At 44.4% G+C, this 20,729-nt stretch overlaps 1 protein-coding gene across 1 annotated transcript; it reads right to left on the bottom strand.

Annotated features, from left to right (window-relative positions):
• Positions 1-930: 930 nt before the first annotated feature.
• LOC138651194 (transmembrane protein 202-like) lies at positions 931-20,057 on the bottom strand. Its single transcript, XM_069741228.1, has 5 exons — positions 20,004-20,057; positions 15,068-15,240; positions 14,126-14,254; positions 1,947-2,069; positions 931-1,702 (listed from the first exon to the last, which is right to left on the bottom strand). Exons 1-5 carry the CDS (start codon positions 20,015-20,017, stop codon positions 1,536-1,538), a joined length of 606 nt encoding a protein of 201 aa, XP_069597329.1. The 5' UTR covers positions 20,018-20,057; the 3' UTR covers positions 931-1,535.
• Positions 20,058-20,729: the final 672 nt, after the last annotated feature.

Below are 20,729 nucleotides of genomic sequence, written 5' to 3'. Positions count from 1 at the left end.
AACTCAATTGTGGTTGTAGTAGTCCCGCCCCTGAGGATTATATGAGGGCTGAGAATGGCACAGGAATACCGTATAATGAATCGGAAATTTTCATGTTACACTAGGCAACTGACATGGCACAGTACATCAGTTTCACTTAGAGTAATCTCTCTAATTTTTGCCCTCTATAAAGCACAGTTGTTGTGGTTGTGGTAGTCCCGCCCCTGAAGATTATATGAGGGCTGAGAATGAAACAGGAATTTAAAGATTTTAAAATCTTCATGTCACACTTGGCAACTAACATTACTTGCATCAGTTTAACTGACATTAATTTCTCTGATTCCTACTCTCTATAAAACTCAATTGTGGTTGTACTGGCCCCACCCCTGAGGATCATATAAGGGTGAAGAATGACACAGGAATTTAAAGAATGAAAAATCTTCGTGTCACATTAGGCCACTGACATCACACAGTGTATCAGTTTCACTAACAGTAATTTATCTTATTTTTGCCCTCTATGAAACTTAATTGTGGTTGTTCTGGCCCCACCCCTGAGGATCATATGAGTGTAAAGAATGACACAGGAATTTAAAGAATGTAAAATCTTCATGTCACGATAGGCCACTGACATCACGCACAGTGTCATTTTCACTAACAGTAATTTATCTTATTTTTGCCCTCTTTAAAACTTATTTGTGGTTGTTATAGCCCCACCCCTGAGGATCATATGAAGGTGTAGCATAGCACAGGGATTTAAAGAAGCAGAGATCCTTGTAGCATGTACTGTCTCCTGCAGTTTGTTAGTCTTTCTGACAGTAATTGCGTTGATTTTTGTGATTTCTTCTCGTATGGGAATATAATTAGCATTAAAGCAAAGTCTCTTCTCACAGATTGGGTAAGTCTGTTTCCCTTTTGCTTCCTAAATAATAAACTGGAAAATAAACACTCAAATTAAAAAAACTGGTTTATTTAAAAAAAAAAAGATAAGATGGAGGTTTACAGGTTTTTTCTCTAAAAAAATTATATTTTTATACTGGTAATTAGCATATTAATTAAATAGTAAATACTTAATTGCTGACTCAACATATATTTATGCATTGTGGTCAACATTTTACTGATACAGAGCTCCAACTCCTCTGCTTAGACGTAGAACTGAGAAAGAGAGAATTCTGATTACCAGCTGTCACCACTAGAGGGAGCTTAGGAGTAAAATGTATACGGTAAGCTCCTCGGCTCCCTCTAGTGGTGACAGCAGGTGCAACAGAATGTTATCCTTTTAAGTTCAGTATCTAGGCAGGGGATTTGGAGCTCTGTGTCAGAAAATAAGCAGAGCATTATATACACAGTATAATGCTGAACTAACGAAGGTACTGAACAGACTCTGAAAAATTAACTCTTCACACTCTCTGGGGGGTGGGTCAAAGGAAATTTTTTTTTTCATCAAACTTTTAAAATATATTTTAGACACTAAAATAATTTAAAAACCTGGGAGAAGTTTCCCTTTAAATGAGTGACATCTGCCCCAGCTGTTAGGATTCTACAATTGGTATTCCCCTTTAAGACACAATGATGCTGGTTGGTGTAGCAGTGGTTGGCGCAGCGGTGGTTGGCCCAGCCTCGGTGCCCGGATATGGCGGTGGGTCTTTGTTGCCCCTTATCAAGTCTTCTATGGTGGTGGAGGACTTGTCCGGCTCCAGAGCAGCGTGCACTAAACTCACGATACCTGCAGAGGGGAAGGATGGCATCGGTCATGTGCAACGTGGCAGGAGGGTCCCGCCCCCGAGGATCTCGCCCTGAAAGTTCATACCAACCCGTCACCCAGTGGCACCGCCCCTGTCCTCCGTCCATTGGCCCTGGAGAAAGTGATGGGTAGTTTCCGGAGAGCAGCCACCACCATCATCTCACCAGTCCCATGCCACGTGCAGCCGGAGGGAGGTCCCACAGAAAAGGGCAAATATGAAACTCACCAGCCGCGACCACCAGCCCCGTGCTCAGCCAGCCCAGCGGGAGGCCGTATAGGATGTGTCTGCGGTCCACGGCCAGCGCGAAGAAGACTGTGGCGGAAATCATCCCGGCAATCCCCAAGAAGGCTGGAAGGAGAGAAACGTCCGGTCACTACATACAGCGCTCATGTTATAGCTGTATACACACAGCGCTCATGTTATAGCTGTATACACACAGCGCTCATGTTACAGCTCTATATACACACAGTGTTCATGTTATAGCTCTATATACACACAGCACTCATGTTATAGCTGTATACACACAGAGCTCATGTTATAGCTCTATATACACACAGCGCTCATGTTATAGCTGTATACACACAGCGCTCATGTTATAGCTGTATACACACAGCACTCATGTTATAGCTCTATATACACATAGCGCTCATGTTATAGCTGTATACACACAGCGCTCATGTTATAGCTGTATACACACAGCGCTCATGTTATAGCTCTATATACACACAGCGCTCATGTTATAGCTCTATATACAGGTCCTTCTCAAAAAATTAGCATATAGTGTTAAATTTCATTATTTACCATAATGTAATGATTACAATTAAACTTTCATATATTATAGATTCATTATCCACCAACTGAAATTTGTCAGGTCTTTTATTGTTTTAATACTGATGATTTTGGCATACAACTCCTGATAACCCAAAAAACCTGTCTCAATAAATTAGCATATCAAGAAAAGGTTCTCTAAACGACCTATTACCCTAATCTTCTGAATCAACTAATTAACTCTAAACACATGCAAAAGATACCTGAGGCTTTTATAAACTCCCTGCCTGGTTCATTACTCAAAACCCCCATCATGGGTAAGACTAGCGACCTGACAGCATAGAACCAATCGAGAGAAAGACATGTTGTATGGGAGATCAACAGGACTCAATAGTGACTAGATATAAAAGATATATATTTTATTTTAATTGTAATTAAGCAGTCTAATAAGCACAAAACACAATTAAAAACAATTAAAAGCACAAAAACATGCCCATAATGACAAGGAATACAAACATAGCCCACAGAAAGAAATATATAATATATGGCACCTGAGGAGGCTGAGACAACAGTAAGGACGTACCCCCCAAAAAAAGGGGAATCAAAGTGGTACATACATATATCTAGAGAATATAAATATATAATACTTCAACCATACTAAATATCCGTCCTAGTAACAAGATAGACTAGCACCACATACAAAGATATGGGAGACTAATGACTGATAAACAATAAGGGCAAAGACTGCCAACATACTGTCCCCCAGAGAAAAAATAATAATTATTGTGTGTATATATAAGGACCACTGTAGGTTAGGTAAGGTAGCCAAACCCAAGATAAGGATAATCTCATAGCAAGAAAAGCATGTGTATGCATACCAAAAATGAGAAATATCCAAGGCCCAACAGGACAATGGCAAAAAAAGTAATCAGTCCAAGTCACAGGTCCAGTCCATGCTGTCAGTCAGGATACCAGTCTGCATGTCGGAGCCAATCTGTGGGGCTATGATGCCCTACGCGTGTCGCTGCATAGAAGCAGCTTCATCAGGGGCGAGTGTGTCGGCTTAGACCAAACTATACCTTATATAGTATTCCCGTAATGTCAGGATTTCTCTCAGCTGAGAGCGGAGCTTCGGGTCCGGGACCGGAAGTAATGGCGGCGTTATTGTGAATACACTGCGCAGGCGCCAGGGCTTAAACATGTGGGCGGATTAAACATGCAAAGGTTACCGTGACCATGACAACCCGATACAACGAGTCCAGGGGACAGAGTAGAGGCGGCGGTATAGCCAGGAAACTGCGCAAGCGCTAGGAGACACAATGCGTCACTGGTGTAGGCGGGCCATGTAGCCGAAGGTTTCCATGGTGAACCGAAACCATTTTTACCGGGTGCCAATGCACCTGTAAAGAAAAGAGTGGCAACCTGAAGTTCCCTTACAAGTGGAGAACAGTGGTAATAGCCATGGTAACCTGGTACAAGTATATACACAATAGTAATACACAAATAAAATGCTGAAACCCAAAATTACAGTATTGCCAAAGCTCAGCGCACGCGCCAGACAAGTGACTAACGTCACAGCTGCAGGCGGACCACACACACACAGGTTCCTGAAATAAACAGGAACCATGACGACCCGATGCAATAGATCAAAAATAGTGGTAATACAATTACAGATAGGCTGCGCAGATACTAAGGGGCAACAGACGTGCCTGTCGTAAGTGGGCCATACAGCAGCACAAAAACATTGGAAAGAGGAAGCCATAGTTATCAGGCAAAAATATTTAAATATTTAAATAAATAGACCAATGAAATATAGCGACCATCGATAATCTTAGATGGACCCTACATAAGGTTCTAATACAGCCTCTGACCCCCATAGGTATAACAGAAAAGAGAACAAAAGGAAAGTCGCTACAAAGATACAAGGTCAAGTTGTATAGTGCTGACGCATGCACAAAGAAGGCAGGACAGTCTTAATCCGAAGGGTACTGCAAGTCAGGCAATAATATACACACTCGAAAAGGGATATTTGGAGCCAAGAAAAGGAGCAGTAATATTATACACTAATAGAAAATAGTGGCCAAAGGAGGGCTATTTAGCCGGCTCCCTGGATAAGCATATGATTAGATAAAGTCCATATTATTGATTATTAAACACTGCGCCCCCATAGGGCACAGAGTCCGACAATCAAGATACACACAGTAACCAAAAGACTGGCAGCCGCCTGCGTCCTCAACAAGATAAGGGAGCATAAAGAAAAACACATAATACTGTTATAAAGTGTTATTACATACAGGCAACGAAAGTCTAAAACCTGGGTACAACAACACTACAAACGGCTATGGCATCAAAAAACATAGTCGGTCGAAGAGCAAGAAATCCATAAATAAATAAATAAACAGACCATGATGGACTATACAATAAACATAGCTTACTACAACCTGAACTAATCAGGTACAAAGTACCAAGAGAAAACATAGGTATTATACCGAGTCAATAAGATCACAATTGTTTGTAGAAACCCGTAAATGACAAGTCCTCGTTTAAACCACTTGGGGTACAGCTCTGAAGTTTGTAGATCCATTTGGACTCGCAGCGAAGGAGGGCATTAGTGATGTTTCCGCCCCTGATGTTGGTGGATACAGTCTCCAAACCCATGACCTTGAAGCCAGCAGGACGCCCCTGATGTTTCTCCAAGAAGTGGGCCGCCACCGAGGACAATGTCTTATCCCTCCTTAGATCCCTTGAGGCAGTGGCAATATTGGACAGATGTTGCTGCATCCTTCTTCTAAGTTCTTGTGATGTTTGACCCACATATATCTTGGGGCATCCACAGAAGATGGCATAAACCAAATTTCGTGAGCGACAATTGAAGTATTCCCTAGGCTGTATCTGAAAAGGCAGGCAGGAGACAGAGTAACCATCACTGGCTATTAGGAATTGACATATATTACAATTGCCACAGGGGTAGGAACCAAAAACCCTGATGCCACGGTTCAGCCTAGTCGAGGGCCTATAGTAGTGGCTATGGCATAAGTCATCTTTTAGATTTTTTGCCCTCCTGGCCACCAGGTTAGGGGTCTCCGAGATGAAGGGGACAATCTTCTTATCACTCAGAAGAATGTCCCAATTTCTTGATAAGATTCTTCTAATATCAGACCACTGATTATTAAATGTGGTAATTAGGGGTACAGTACGTAGAGGTTCACGTACCTTTTTCTCCAAGAGATTCGATCTATCCTGGCCACGGGCATGTTGGAAGGCTTTGGAGATCACTCCCTGTGGGTAGCCCCTCTGTTGGAACCGCTTTGTCAAATCCTTTGCTTGTCCGAGAAAATCAGTATTGGTACTGCAATTCCTCCTAAGGCGAAGGAATTGTCCCTTAGGGATGCCATTTTTTAGATGTTGCGGGTGAAAACTCCCATAATGTAGTAAGCTGTTAGCTAGCGACCTGACAGATGTCAAGAAGGCCATCATTGACACCCTCAAGCAAGAGGGTAAGACCCAGAAAGAAATTTCTCAACAAATAGGCTGTTCCCAGAGTGCTGTATCAAGGCACCTCAATGGTAAGTCTGTTGGAAGGAAACAATGTGGCCGAAAACGCTGTACAACGAGAAGAGGAGACCGGACCCTGAGGAAGATTGTGGAGAAGGACCGATTCCAGACCTTGGGGAACCTGAGGAAGCAGTGGACTGAGTCTGGTGTGGAAACATCCAGAGCCACCGTGCACAGGCGTGTGCAGGAAATGGGCTACAGGTGCCGCATTCCCCAGGTAAAGCCACTTTTGAACCATAAACAGCGGCAGAGGCGCCTGACCTGGGCTACAGAGAAGCAGCACTGGACTGTTGCTAAGTGGTCCCAAGTACTTTTTTCTGATGAAAGCAAATTTTGCATGTCATTCGGAAATCAAGGTGCCAGAGTCTGGAGGAAGACTGCGGAGAAGGAAATGCCAAAATGCCTGAAGTCCAGTGTCAAGTACCCACAGTCAGTGATGGTGTGGGGTGCCATGTCAGCTGCTGGTGTTGGTCCACTGTGTTTCATCAAGGGCAGGGTCAATGCAGCTAGCTATCAGGAGATTTTGGAGCACTTCATGCTTCCATCGGCTGAAATGCTTTATGGAGATGAAGATTTCATTTTTCAGCACGACCTGGCACCTGCTCACAGTGCCAAAACCACTGGTAAATGGTTTACTGACCATGGTATTACTGTGCTCAATTGGCCTGCCAACTCTCCTGACCTGAACCCCATAGAGAATCTGTGGGATATTGTGAAGAGAAAGTTGAGAGACGCAAGACCCAACACTCTGGATGAGCTTAAGGCCGCTATTGAAGCATCCTGGGCCTCCATAACATCTCAGCAGTGTCACAGGCTGATTGCCTCCATGCCACGCCGCATTGAAGCAGTCATTTCTGCCAAAGGATTCCCGACCAAATATTGAGTGCATAACTGAACATTATTATTTGATGGTTTTTTTGTTTGTTATTAAAAAACACTTTTATTTGATTGGATGGGTGAAATATGCTAATTTATTGAGACAGGTTTTTTGGGTTATCAGGAGTTGTATGCCAAAATCATCAGTATTAAAACAATAACAGACCTGACAAATTTCAGTTGGTGGATAATGAATCTATAATATATGAAAGTTTAATTGTAATCATTACATTATGGTAAATAATGAAATTTAACACTATATGCTAATTTTTTGAGAAGGACCTGTACACATAGCTCTCATGTTACAGCTCTATATACACACAGCACTCATGTTATAGCTCTATACACACAGCACTCATGTTATAGCTCTATATACACATAGCGCTCATGTTATAGCTGTATACACACAGCGCTCATGTTATAGCTGTATACACACAGCGCTCATGTTATAGCTCTATATACACACAGCGCTCATGTTATAGCTCTATATACACATAGCGCTCATGTTATAGCTCTATATACACACAGCGCTCATGTTACAGCTCTATATACACACAGCACTCATGTTATAGCTGTATACACGCAGCGCTCATGTTATAGCTGTATACACACAGCACTCATGTTACAGCTCTATATACACACAGCACTCATGTTATAGCTGTATACACACAGCACTCATGTTATAGCTCTATATACACACAGCGCTCATGTTATAGCTCTATACACACACAGCGCTCATGTTACAGCTCTATATACACACAGCGCTCATGTTATAGCTGTATACACAGAGCACTCAAGTTACAGCTCTATATACACACAGCGCTCATGTTATAGCTCTATATACACACAGCGCTCATGTTATAGCTCTATATACATACAGCGCTCATGTTATAGCTCTGTATACACACAGCTCTCATGTTATAGCTGTATACACACAGCGCTCATGTTATAGCTCTATATACACACAGCGCTCATGTTATAGCTCTGTATACACACAGCTCTCATGTTACAGATCTATATACACACAGCGCTCATGTTATAGCTGTATACACAGAGCACTCAAGTTACAGCTCTATATACACACAGCGCTCATGTTATAGCTCTATATACACACAGCGCTCATGTTATAGCTCTATATACACACAGCGCTCATGTTACAGCTCTATATACACACAGCGCTCATGTTATACCTCTATATACACAGCGCTCATGTTATAGCTCTATACACACAGCGCTCGTGTTATACCTCTATATACACACAGCGCTCATGTTATAGCTCTATATACATACAGCGTTCATGTAATAGCTCTATATACACACAGCACTCATGTTATAGCTCTATATACACACAGCGCCCCAAGTACCCTCACTTGTCTTCCCTTCCTTTGAGGTCCATGTGGTCAGACTCTACGTCCCCTTCTCCATGCGAGTGGCGGTGGTGTATCGTCCTCCCGACCCCTCTCATCAGTTCCTGGATCATTTTGCCACCTGGCTTCCACACTTTCTCTCCTGTGACACCCCCACCCTTATCATGGGTGATTTCAACATCCCCATTGCCTCTCCCCTCTCCCCATCTGCTTCTCACCTTTTATCTCTATCCTCCTCTTTCGGCCTCTCGCAGCATACTAACTCTCCAACACATGAAGATGGAAACTCCCTTGACTTGGTCTTCTCCCGACTTTGCTCAGTGGATGATTTCACAAACTCCCCTCTCCCGCTCTCTGACCACAACCTTCTTTCATTCTCTATCAAGAACTGCCATCCCGCTCAGGTCACCCCCACTTTCCACACTTATAGAAACATACAGGCCATTAACACCCAGAAACTTATGAAGAACTTGCAGTCCTCATTGGCCCCTATTTCCTCCATCTCATGTCCTGATTCTGCATTGAAGCATTACAATGAAACCCTGCAAAGTGCTCTGGATGAAGCTGCTCCTCCTATACATAAAACAACTCGGCACAGACGGCGACAACCGTGGCACACGCTGCAAACACGTTTCCTGCAGCGGTGCTCCAGGTGCGCAGAACGTCTGTGGAGAAAATCTAATCTACCCGAAGATTTCATCCATTATAAGTTCATGCTAAAGACATACAATTCTGCCCTTCACCTCTCCAAACAAACCTACTTCAACACCCTCATCACCTCCCTGTCCAATAACCCTAAACGTCTCTTTGACACGTTCCAGTCCCTACTCAACCCAAGAAAGCAGGCCCCAACCACGGATCTCCGTGCTGACGATCTGGCCAATTACTTCAAAGAAAAAATTGACCACATTCGACAGGAAATCATCTCCCAATCTCTTCATACCATGCACTGTCCTCCCTCCCCCACTGCATCTAGTTCACTCTCTGACTTTGAAGCAGTTACAGAAGAAGAAGTGATCAGGCTCCTTGCATCTTCTCGCCCGACCACTTGCACCAGTGACCCCATTCCGTCACATCTCCTCCAGTCCCTTTCCCCGGCTGTCACCTCTCACCTAACAAAAATATTCAACCTTTCCCTCACTTCCGGTATTTTTCCTTCCTCATTTAAGCATGCCATCATACATCCATTACTTAAAAAACCATCCCTCGATCAAAACTGTGCCGCTAATTATAGACCTGTCTCTAATCTTCCCTTCATCTCTAAACTCCTCGAACGCCTGGTCCACTCCCGTCTTACCCGCTATCTCTCAGATAACTCTCTTCTCGACCCTCTTCAATCTGGCTTCCGCTCTTTACACTCTACTGAAACTGCCCTCACTAAAGTCTCTAATGACCTACTAACAGCTAAATCTAATGGTCACTACTCCATGCCAATTCTCTTGGATCTCTCTGCAGCATTCGACACTGTGGATCATCAGCTCCTCCTCACTATGCTCCGCTCCATCGGCCTCAAGGACACCGTTCTCTCCTGGTTCTCCTCCTATCTCTCTGACCGATCCTTCACTGTATGTTTTGCTGGTTCCTCCTCCTCTCACCTTCCCCTTACTGTTGGGGTTCCTCAAGGATCAGTCCTAGGCCCCCTACTCTTCTCGTTGTATACTGCCCCTATTGGACAAACAATCAGTAGATTTGGTTTCCAGTACCATCTCTATGCTGACGACACCCAATTATATACTTCTTCTCCTGATATCACACCGACCTTTTTAGAAAACACCAGTGATTGTCTTACCGCTGTCTCTAACATCATGTCCTCCCTCTATCTGAAACTAAACCTGTCAAAAACTGAACTCCTCGTGTTCTCTCCCTCTACTAACCTACCTTTGCCTGACATTGCCATCTCCGTGTGCGGTTCCACCATTACTCCAAAGCAACATGCCCGCTGCCTTGGGGTCATCCTTGATTCTGACCTTTCATTCACCCCCTACATCCGATCACTGGCTCGCTCTTCTTACCTGCATCTCAAAAACATTTCTAGAATTCGCCCTTTTCTTACTTTCGACTCTGCAAAAACTCTGACTGTTTCACTTATTCATTCTCGTCTGGACTATTGTAACTCTCTGCTAATCGGCCTCCCTCTTACCAAACTTTCCCCGCTCCAATCTGTCCTGAATGCTGCTGCCAGGATCATATTCCTCACCAACCGTTACACCGATGCCTCTACCTTGTGCCAGTCATTACACTGGCTACCCATCCACTCCAGAATCCAGTACAAAACTACTACCCTCATCCACAAAGCACTCCATGGCTCAGCACCACCCTACATCTCCTCTCTGGTCTCAGTCTACCACCCTACCCGTGCCCTCCGCTCCGCTAATGACCTCAGGTTAGCATCCTCAATAATCAGAACCTCCCACTCCCGTCTCCAAGACTTTACACGTGCTGCGCCGATTCTTTGGAATTTACTACCCAGGTTAATACGATTAATCCCCAATCCCCACAGTTTTAAGTGTACCCTAAAAACTCATTTGTTCAGATTAGCCTACCGCCTCAACGCATTAACCTAACGATCCCTGTGTGGCCTATTTATAATAAAAAAAAAAAAAAAAGGTTCCTCGCATCATGTTCTCATACACTTTATGCAGTATTAGCCCTCTGTGTCTGTACTGCTACATACTTAGGCAGGTAACTGGTTCATGCAGCTTTACATGAACACCTGAGCCTTACACTATGGCTGGTCCGAATAACTAAAGCAATTGTTACCATCCACCTCTCGTGTCTCCCCTTTTCCTCATAGTTTGTAAGCTTGCGAGCAGCAGGGTCCTCACTCCTCCTGGTATCTGTATTGAACTGTATTTCTGTTATGCTGCAATGTCTATTGTCTGTACAAGTCCCCTCTATAATTTGTAAAGCGCTGCGGAATATGTTGGCGCTATATAAATAAAAATTATTATTATTATTATGTTATAGCTGTATATACACACAGCGCTCATGTTATAGCTCTATATACACACAGCGCTCATGTTATAGCTCTGTATATACACAGCGCTCATGTTATAGCTCTATATACACACAGCGCTCATGTTATAGCTCTATATACACACAGCGCTCATGTTATAGCTCTATATACACACAGCGCTCATGTTATAGCTCTATATACACACAGCGCTCATGTTATAGCTCTATATACACACAGCGCTCATGTTATAGCTCTATATACACACAGCGCTCATGTTATAGCTCTATATACACACAGCGCTCATGTTATAGCTCTATATACACACAGCGCTCATGTTATAGCTCTGTATACACAGCACTCATGTTATACCTCTATATACACAGCTCTCATGTTACAGATCTATATACACAGAGCACTCAAGTTACAGCTCTATATACACACAGCGCTCATGTTATAGCTCTATATACACACAGCGCTCATGTTACAGCTCTATATACACACAGCGCTCATGTTATACCTCTATATACACAGCGCTCATGTTATAGCTCTATATACACACAGCGCTCATGTTATAGCTCTATACACACAGCGCTCGTGTTATACCTCTATATACACACAGCGCTCATGTTATAGCTCTATATACACACAGCGCTCATGTTATAGCTCTATATACACACAGCGCTCATGTTATAGCTCTGTATACACACAGCGCTCATGTTATAGCTCTATATACACACAGCGCTCATGTTACAGCTCCATATACACACAGCACTCATGTTAGAGCTGTATACACACAGCGCTCATGTTATAGCTGTATACACACAGCGCTCATGTTATAGCTCTATATACACACAGCGCTCATGCTATAGCTCTATATACACATAGCGCTCATGTTATAGCTCTGTATACACACAGCGCTCATGTTACAGCTCTATATACACACAGCGCTCATGTTATAGCTATATACACACACAGCGCTCATGTTATAGCTCTGTATACACACAGCGCTCATGTTATAGCTCTATATACACACAGCACTCATGTTATAGCTCTATATACACACAGCGCTCATGTTATAGCTCTGTATACACACAGCGCTCATGTTATAGCTCTATATACACACAGCGCTCATGTTATAGCTCTATACACACACAGCGCTCATGTTACAGCTCTATATACACACAGCGCTCGTGTTATAGCTCTATATACACACAGCGCTCAAGTTACAGCTCTATATACACACAGCGCTCATGTTATAGATCTATACACACACAGCGCTCATATTACAGCTCTATATACACACAGCGCTCGTGTTATAGCTCTATATACACACAGCGCTCATGTTACAGCTCTATATACACAGCGCTCATGTTATAGATCTATACACACACAGCGCTCATATTACAGCTCTATATACACACAGCGCTCGTGTTATAGCTCTATATACACACAGCGCTCATGTTACAGCTCTATATACACAGCGCTCATGTTATAGCTCTATACACACACAGCGCTCATGTTATAGCTCTATACACACACAGCGCTCATGTTACAACTCTATATACACACAGCGCTCGTGTTATAGCTCTATATACACACAGCGCTCATGTTACAGCTCTATATACACAGCGCTCATGTTACAGCTCTATATACACAGCGCTCATGTTATAGCTCTATACACACACAGCGCTCATGTTACAGCTCTATATACACACAGCGCTCATGTTATAGCTCTATACACACAGCGCTCGTGTTATAGCTCTATATACACACAGCGCTCATGTTACAGCTCTATATACACAGCGCTAATGTTATAGCTTTATACACACACAGCGCTCATGTTATAGCCCTATATACACACAGCGCTCATGTTATAGCTCTATACACACACAGCGCTCATGTTACAGCTCTATATACACAGCGCTCATGTTATAGCTCTATACACACAGCGCTCATGTTATAGCTCTATATACACACAGCGCTCATGTTATAGCTCTATATACACACAGCGCTCATGTTATAGCTCTGTATATACACAGCGCTCATGTTATAGCTCTATATACACACAGCGCTCATGTTATAGCTCTATACACACAGCGCTCATGTTATAGCTCTATATACACACAGCGCTCATGTTATAGCTCTATATACACACAGCGCTCATGTTATAGCTCTATACACACAGCGCTCATGTTATAGCTCTATATACACACAGCGCTCATGTTATAGCTCTATATACACACAGCGCTCATGTTATAGCTCTATACACACAGCGCTCATGTTATAGCTCTATATAGACACAGCGCTCATGTTATAGCTCTATATACACACAGCGCTCATGTTATAGCTCTATATACACACAGCGCTCATGTTATAGCTCTATACACACAGCGCTCATGTTATAGCTCTATATAGACACAGCGCTCATGTTATAGCTCTATATACACACATTGCTCGTGTTACAGCTCTATATACACACAGCGCTCATATTACAGCTCTATATACACACAGCGCTCATGTTACAGCTCTATATACACACAGCGCTCATGTTATAGCTCTATATAGACACAGCGCTCATGTTATAGCTCTATATACACACATTGCTCGTGTTACAGCTCTATATACACACAGCGCTCATGTTATTATTATTATTATTATTATTATACATTTTTATAGCGCCATTTATTCCATTTATTTATACACACAGTGTTCATGTTATAGCTCTATATACACACAGCGCTCATGTTATAGCTGTATATACACAGCGCTCATGTTATAGCTCTATATACACACAGCGCTCATGTTATAGCTCTATATACACACAGCGCTCATGTTATAGCTGTGTATGTAGATAGATACGGATATGTTACTGCTTTTTCTACCATTAAACAGACAGGTTTTTCCGATGATTTTCTTTCTGTCCACTTCTCCCGCCCAGAGTGCGAGTATAACGGCGATGTTGGTTAAGATGTTAAATATGAGGAAGAAGATCAGGAAGATTTTGGCGTGAACTGAGTGAGAAAGAGAAAAAGGAGAAATTATTACATAAAGACGAGACCACGAAGAGGACGGCGAGATGTGTCCAGACCAGTGTGAGGCAGACAACCACTGCACTTGTATGGACGCCAATACGTGAACCTGGCCGATCACTGCGGAACGTAGGCGACAAAGGTGACAACCCCTGCTGGAGCAGGACAACGGCGAAACTACATGTGGCTCAGATTTACAGCCGCTCCTGATGATGACTTACTAGGTGACAGCCCCTGCTGGAGCAGGACAACAGCGAAACTGCTTGTGGCTCAGATTTATAGCCGCTCCTGATGATGACTTACTAGGTGACAGCCCCTGCTGGAGCAGGACAACAGCGAAACTGCTTGTGGCTCAGATTTATAGCCGCTCCTGATGATGACTTACGAGGTGACATCCCCTGCTGGAGCAGGACAACAGCAAAACTGCTTGTGGCTTAGATTTATAGCCGCTCCTGATGATGACTTACTAGGTGATAACCCCTGCTGGAGCAAGACAACAGCGAAACTGCTGGTGGCTCAGATTTATAGCCGCTCCTGATGATGACTTACGCGGTGACAGCCCCTGCTGGAGCAGGACAACAGCGAAACTGCTGGTGGCTCAGATTTATAGCCGCTCCTGATGATGACTTACGAGGTGACAACCCCTGCTGGAGCAGGACAACGGCGAAACTACATGTGGCTCAGATTTACAGCCGCTCCTGATGATGACTTACGAGGTGACAGCCCCTGCTGGAGCTGGACAACGGCGAAACTACATGTGGCTCAGATTTACAGTCGCTCCTGATGATGACTTACTAATTTCCACGTGGGATTGGCAGAATTCTCGGTTGCACCGTTTCCAGATGCCGGCATATACCTCATCTGCAGTGTCGGCCCAACGATTTGTGGATATGGCGATGAGGAGGAAGACATTGCTGACCGTCAGTATCACACCGACTGACAGTCTCAGCCCATAGGACATCGAAGGGCTGCGAAAGAGCAAAGAACATAAAACTGTCAACAAGAATGTTATCTGGGGACAGGGTACCACCTAACTGGTGTATCTAAGACCATCACTTGTGAAACTTCCTACTGAGCTGGTGTATCTAATCTTCTCCTGTGTGATACTGTCTGCTGAGCTGTGTATCTAATCTTCTCCTGTGTGATACTGTCTGCTGAGCCGTGTATCTAATCCTCTCCTGTGTGATACTGACTGCTGAGCCGTGTATCTAATCCTCTCCTGTGTGATACTGTCTGCTGAGCCGTGTATCTAATCCTCTCCTGTGTGATACTGTCTGCTGAGCCGTGTATCTAATCCTCTCCTGTGTGATACTGACTGCTGAGCCGTGTATCTAATCCTATCCTGTGTGATACTGACTGCTGAGCTGTGTATCTAATCCTATCTTGTGTGATACTGCTTAGCCGTGTATCTAATCCTCTCCTGTGTAATACTGTCTGCTAAGCCGTGTATCTAATCCTATCCTGTGTGATACTGACTGCTGAGCTGTGTATCTAATCCTATCTTGTGTGATACTGTCTGCTTAGCCGTGTATCTAATCCTCTCCTGTGTGATACTGTCTGCTAAGCTGTGTATCTAATCCTCTCCTGTGTGATACTGTCTGCTAAGCTGTGTATCTAATCCTATCCTGTGTGATACTGTCTGCTGAGCCGTGTATCTAATCCTATCTTGTGTGATACTGCTTAGCCGTGTATCTAATCCTCTCCTGTGTGATACTGTCTGCTGAGCTGTGTATCTAATCCTCTCCTGTGTAATACTGTCTGCTAAGCCGTGTATCTAATCCTATCCTGTGTGATACTGACTGCTGAGCCGTGTATCTAATCCTATCCTGTGTGATACTGTCTGCTGAGCCGTGTATCTAATCCTATCCTGTGTGATACTGTCTGCTCAGCTGTGTATCTAATCCTCTCCAGTATGATACTGACTGCTGAGCTGTGTATCTAATCCTCTCCTGTGTGATACTGTCTGCTGAGCTGTGTATCTAATCCTATCCTGTGTGATACTGACTGCTGAGCCGTGTATCTAATCCTATCCTGAGTGATACTGACTGCTGAGCCGTGTATCTAATCCTCTCCTGTGTGATACTGTCTGCTGAGCCGTGTATCTAATCCCATCTCCTGTGATACTGACTGCTGAGCTGTGTATCTAATCCTATCCTGTGTGATACTGACTGCTGAGCCGTGTATCTAATCCTCTCCTGTGTGATACTGTCTGCTGAGCCGTGTATCTAATCCCATCTCCTGTGATACTGACTGCTGAGCTGTGTATCTAATCCTATCCTGTGTGATACTGACTGCTGAGCCGTGTATCTAATCCCATCTCCTGTGATACTGACTGCTGAGCTGTGTATCTAATCCTCTCCTGTGTGATACTGTCTGCTGAGCAGTGTATCTAATCCTCTCCTGTGTGATACTGACTGCTGAGCTGTGTATCTAATCCTCTCCTGTGTGATACTGACTGCTGAGCCGTGTATCTAATCCCATCTCCTGTGATACTGACTGCTGAGTCGTGTATCTCATCCCATCCTGCGTGATACTGTCTGCTGAGCCATGTATCTAATCCTATCCTGCGTGATACTGTCTGCTGAGCAGTGTATCTAATCCTCTCCTGTGTGATACTGTCTGCTGAGCCGTGTATCTAATCCTCTCCTGTGTGATACTGACTGCTGAGCTGTGTATCTAATCCTATCCTGTGTGATACTGACTGCTGAGCTGTGTATCTAATCCTCTCCTGTGTGATACTGACTGCTGAGCCGTGTATCTAATCATATCCTGTGTGATACTGACTGCTGAGCCGTGTATCTAATCCTATCCTGTGTGATACTGTCTGCTCAGCTGTGTATCTAATCCTCTCCAGTATGATACTGACTGCTGAGCTGTGTATCTAATCCTCTCCTGTGTGATACTGTCTGCTGAGCTGTGTATCTAATCCTATCCTGTGTGATACTGACTGCTGAGCCGTGTATCTAATCCTATCCTGAGTGATACTGACTGCTGAGCCGTGTATCTAATCCTCTCCTGTGTGATACTGTCTGCTGAGCCGTGTATCTAATCCCATCTCCTGTGATACTGACTGCTGAGCTGTGTATCTAATCCTATCCTGTGTGATACTGACTGCTGAGCCGTGTATCTAATCCTCTCCTGTGTGATACTGTCTGCTGAGCCGTGTATCTAATCCCATCTCCTGTGATACTGACTGCTGAGCTGTGTATCTAATCCTATCCTGTGTGATACTGACTGCTGAGCCGTGTATCTAATCCCATCTCCTGTGATACTGACTGCTGAGCTGTGTATCTAATCCTCTCCTGTGTGATACTGTCTGCTGAGCAGTGTATCTAATCCTCTCCTGTGTGATACTGACTGCTGAGCCGTGTATCTAATCCCATCTCCTGTGATACTGACTGCTGAGTCGTGTATCTCATCCCATTCTGCGTGATACTGTCTGCTGAGCCATGTATCTAATCCTATCCTGCGTGATACTGTCTGCTGAGCAGTGTATCTAATCCTCTCCTGTGTGATACTGTCTGCTGAGCCGTGTATCTAATCCTCTCCTGTGTGATACTGACTGCTGAGCTGTGTATCTAATCCTATCCTGTGTGATACTGACTGCTGAGCTGTGTATCTAATCCTCTCCTGTGTGATACTGACTGCTGAGCCGTGTATCTAATCATATCCTGTGTGATACTGACTGCTGAGCCGTGTATCTAATCCTCTCCTGTGTGATACTGTCTGCTGAGCTGTGTATCTAATCCTCTCCTGTGTGATACTGACTGCTGAGCCGTGTATCTAATCCTCTCCTGTGTGATACTGACTACTGAGCTGTGTATCTAATCCTGTCCTGTGTGATACTGTCTGCTGAGCCGTGTATCTAATCCTCTGCTGTGTGATACTGACTGCTGAGCCGTGTATCTAATCCTCTCCTGTGTGATACTGACTGCTGAGCTATGTACCTAGTCCTATCCTGTGTGATACTGACTGCTGAGCTGTGTATCTAATCCTCTCCTGTGTGATACTGACTGCTGAGCTGTGTATCCAATCCTCTCCTGTGTGATACTGACTGCTGAGCCGTGTATCTAATCCTCTCCTGTGTGATACTGTCTGTTGAGCCGTGTATCTAATCCTCTCCTGTGTGATACTGTCTGCTGAGCCGTGTATCTAATCCTCTCCTGTGTGATACTGACTGCTGAGCTATGTACCTAGTCCTATCCTGTGTGATACTGACTGCTGAGCTGTGTATCTAATCCTCTCCTGTGTGATACTGACTGCTGAGCTGTGTATCCAATCCTCTCCTGTGTGATACTGACTGCTGAGCCGTGTATCTAATCCTCTCCTGTGTGATACTGACTGCTGAGCCGTGTATCTAATCATATCCTGTGTGATACTGACTGCTGAGCCGTGTATCTAATCCTCTCCTGTGTGATACTGTCTGCTGAGCTGTGTATCTAATCCTCTCCTGTGTGATACTGACTGCTGAGCCGTGTATCTAATCCTCTCCTGTGTGATACTGACTACTGAGCTGTGTATCTAATCCTGTCCTGTGTGATACTGTCTGCTGAGCCGTGTATCTAATCCTCTGCTGTGTGATACTGACTGCTGAGCCGTGTATCTAATCCTCTCCTGTGTGATACTGACTGCTGAGCTATGTACCTAGTCCTATCCTGTGTGATACTGACTGCTGAGCTGTGTATCTAATCCTCTCCTGTGTGATACTGACTGCTGAGCCGTGTATCTAATCCTCTCCTGTGTGATACTGTCTGTTGAGCCGTGTATCTAATCCTCTCCTGTGTGATACTGTCTGCTGAGCCGTGTATCTAATCCTCTCCTGTGTGATACTGACTGCTGAGCTATGTACCTAGTCCTATCCTGTGTGATACTGACTGCTGAGCTGTGTATCTAATCCTCTCCTGTGTGATACTGACTGCTGAGCTGTGTATCCAATCCTCTCCTGTGTGATACTGTCTGTTGAGCCGTGTATCTAATCCTCTCCTGTGTGATACTGTCTGCTGAGCTGTGTATCTAATCCTCTCCTGTGTGATACTGGCTGCTGAGCTGTGTATCTAATCCTATCCCTGTGTGATACTAACTGCTGAGCCGTGTACCTAATCCTCTCCTGTGTGATACCGTCTGCTGAGCCGTGTATCTAATCCTGTTATGTGTGATACTGTATGATGTGCTGTATCTCATCCTATCATGTGTGGTACTCTCTGAGCTGTGTATCTAATCCTATCCTTTGTGATACTGACTGCAGCTCAATGTACTGTATATAAAGCTATCATGTCAGATGCAGTTTGCTCGCTCGGTGTATCTAAGCTCCTCATGCGTGATACTGTCGGCTGAGCTGCTGTATCCAATCCTCCTTTTTTCATATTATTTCCGTAGTTGCGATGTCAGTGATTTCCCCCCTAGAAATATCCGCTGACCTAGTTGAGTCCGGCACGATGTAACGTTATTGGCCGGGGAGGATTGGGGGCTAATACCCCTCTACCCCTATGTAGGACCCTGGAGTTGCCCCTTGCACAGGTCAGCGCGCCCCCAGTGGCTGACATACACATTACAGCATAGCCCGGTGGGATAATTAATGCCCCCAGCGCTCCTACACTGAGGCTCCAGGGCAGCACCATCCCTCATCACCGCCCATTGTGACCCTGACCGTGGGGCCCTATGCTAAGCTCAGTTTAGGGGCCCCTGGTCATTTGTTATACCCCTTGGGAAACCTTAGAAAAGGCACAAATACCTTAATGTGGTCATGATGTCTATGGCCGCCCAGGTCCCTGAAATCAGGACTGTACGTGAGATCCGACTATATGTACCCCACCATCCCCCCCGAGACGTTGCAGGCTTGTGCAAGAGTTGCGCCATTGCGGGCAGCATCGGCGGCGAGCAGCGAATAACCGTCCAGGCTCCCATCCGGGCGAAAAATCACCAGTGTAGAAACAAGAAGTTCACTGCAACAATGTCCGAAAAGGAAACAAAGTAACAGCACCAGGGATCAGCGTCTCTGCAGCTTTTTTAAGACTTTTTAAGACGTTGCCCTGCGTTACGTCCACTTTTATACCGTGACGAACACCCAACGATAAGATATTGATGACCTAGGCTTAATTAAAGTGGCGACCAGTACCTTCACCTAAAAGCTGAAAACAACTCCAGTGAGCACAGCTCCATTCAATGTATTAAGTCATGAATATTTTCCATCCAGACAACCCCTTTAAGGATCAGTCATAATTTTTTTCTGCCCAGACAACCCCTTTAAGGATAGATCATCAATATTTTATGTCCAGACAACCCATTTAAGGATAGGTCATGAATATTTTCTGCCGAGACAACCCCTTTAAGGATAAGTCATCAATATTTTCTGCCCAGACAGCCCCTTTAAGGATAGATCATCAATATTTTCTGTCCAGGCAACCTCTTTAAGGTTCGGTCATGAATATTTTGTACTCAGACAACCCTTTAAGGATAG

Source organism: Ranitomeya imitator, chromosome 10 (genome assembly GCF_032444005.1).
Source record: "Ranitomeya imitator isolate aRanImi1 chromosome 10, aRanImi1.pri, whole genome shotgun sequence".
NCBI lineage: Eukaryota > Metazoa > Chordata > Amphibia > Anura > Dendrobatidae > Ranitomeya > Ranitomeya imitator.
Note: the sequence above shows the minus strand (reverse complement) of the source record. Positions and strands in the feature narration are given on the sequence as shown.

Bases quoted from the DNA above. Each gene is read 5' to 3' on its own strand.
- LOC138651194 (XM_069741228.1), bottom strand. The intron at 2,070-14,125 runs GTAGAAAAAGCA...CTCTCCTTCCAG, and splicing joins AAAAACCTGTCTGTTTAATG to CCTTCTTGGGGATTGCCGGG. The intron at 1,703-1,946 runs GTGAGTTTCATA...TCCCCTCTGCAG, and splicing joins GGGGCTGGTGGTCGCGGCTG to GTATCGTGAGTTTAGTGCAC.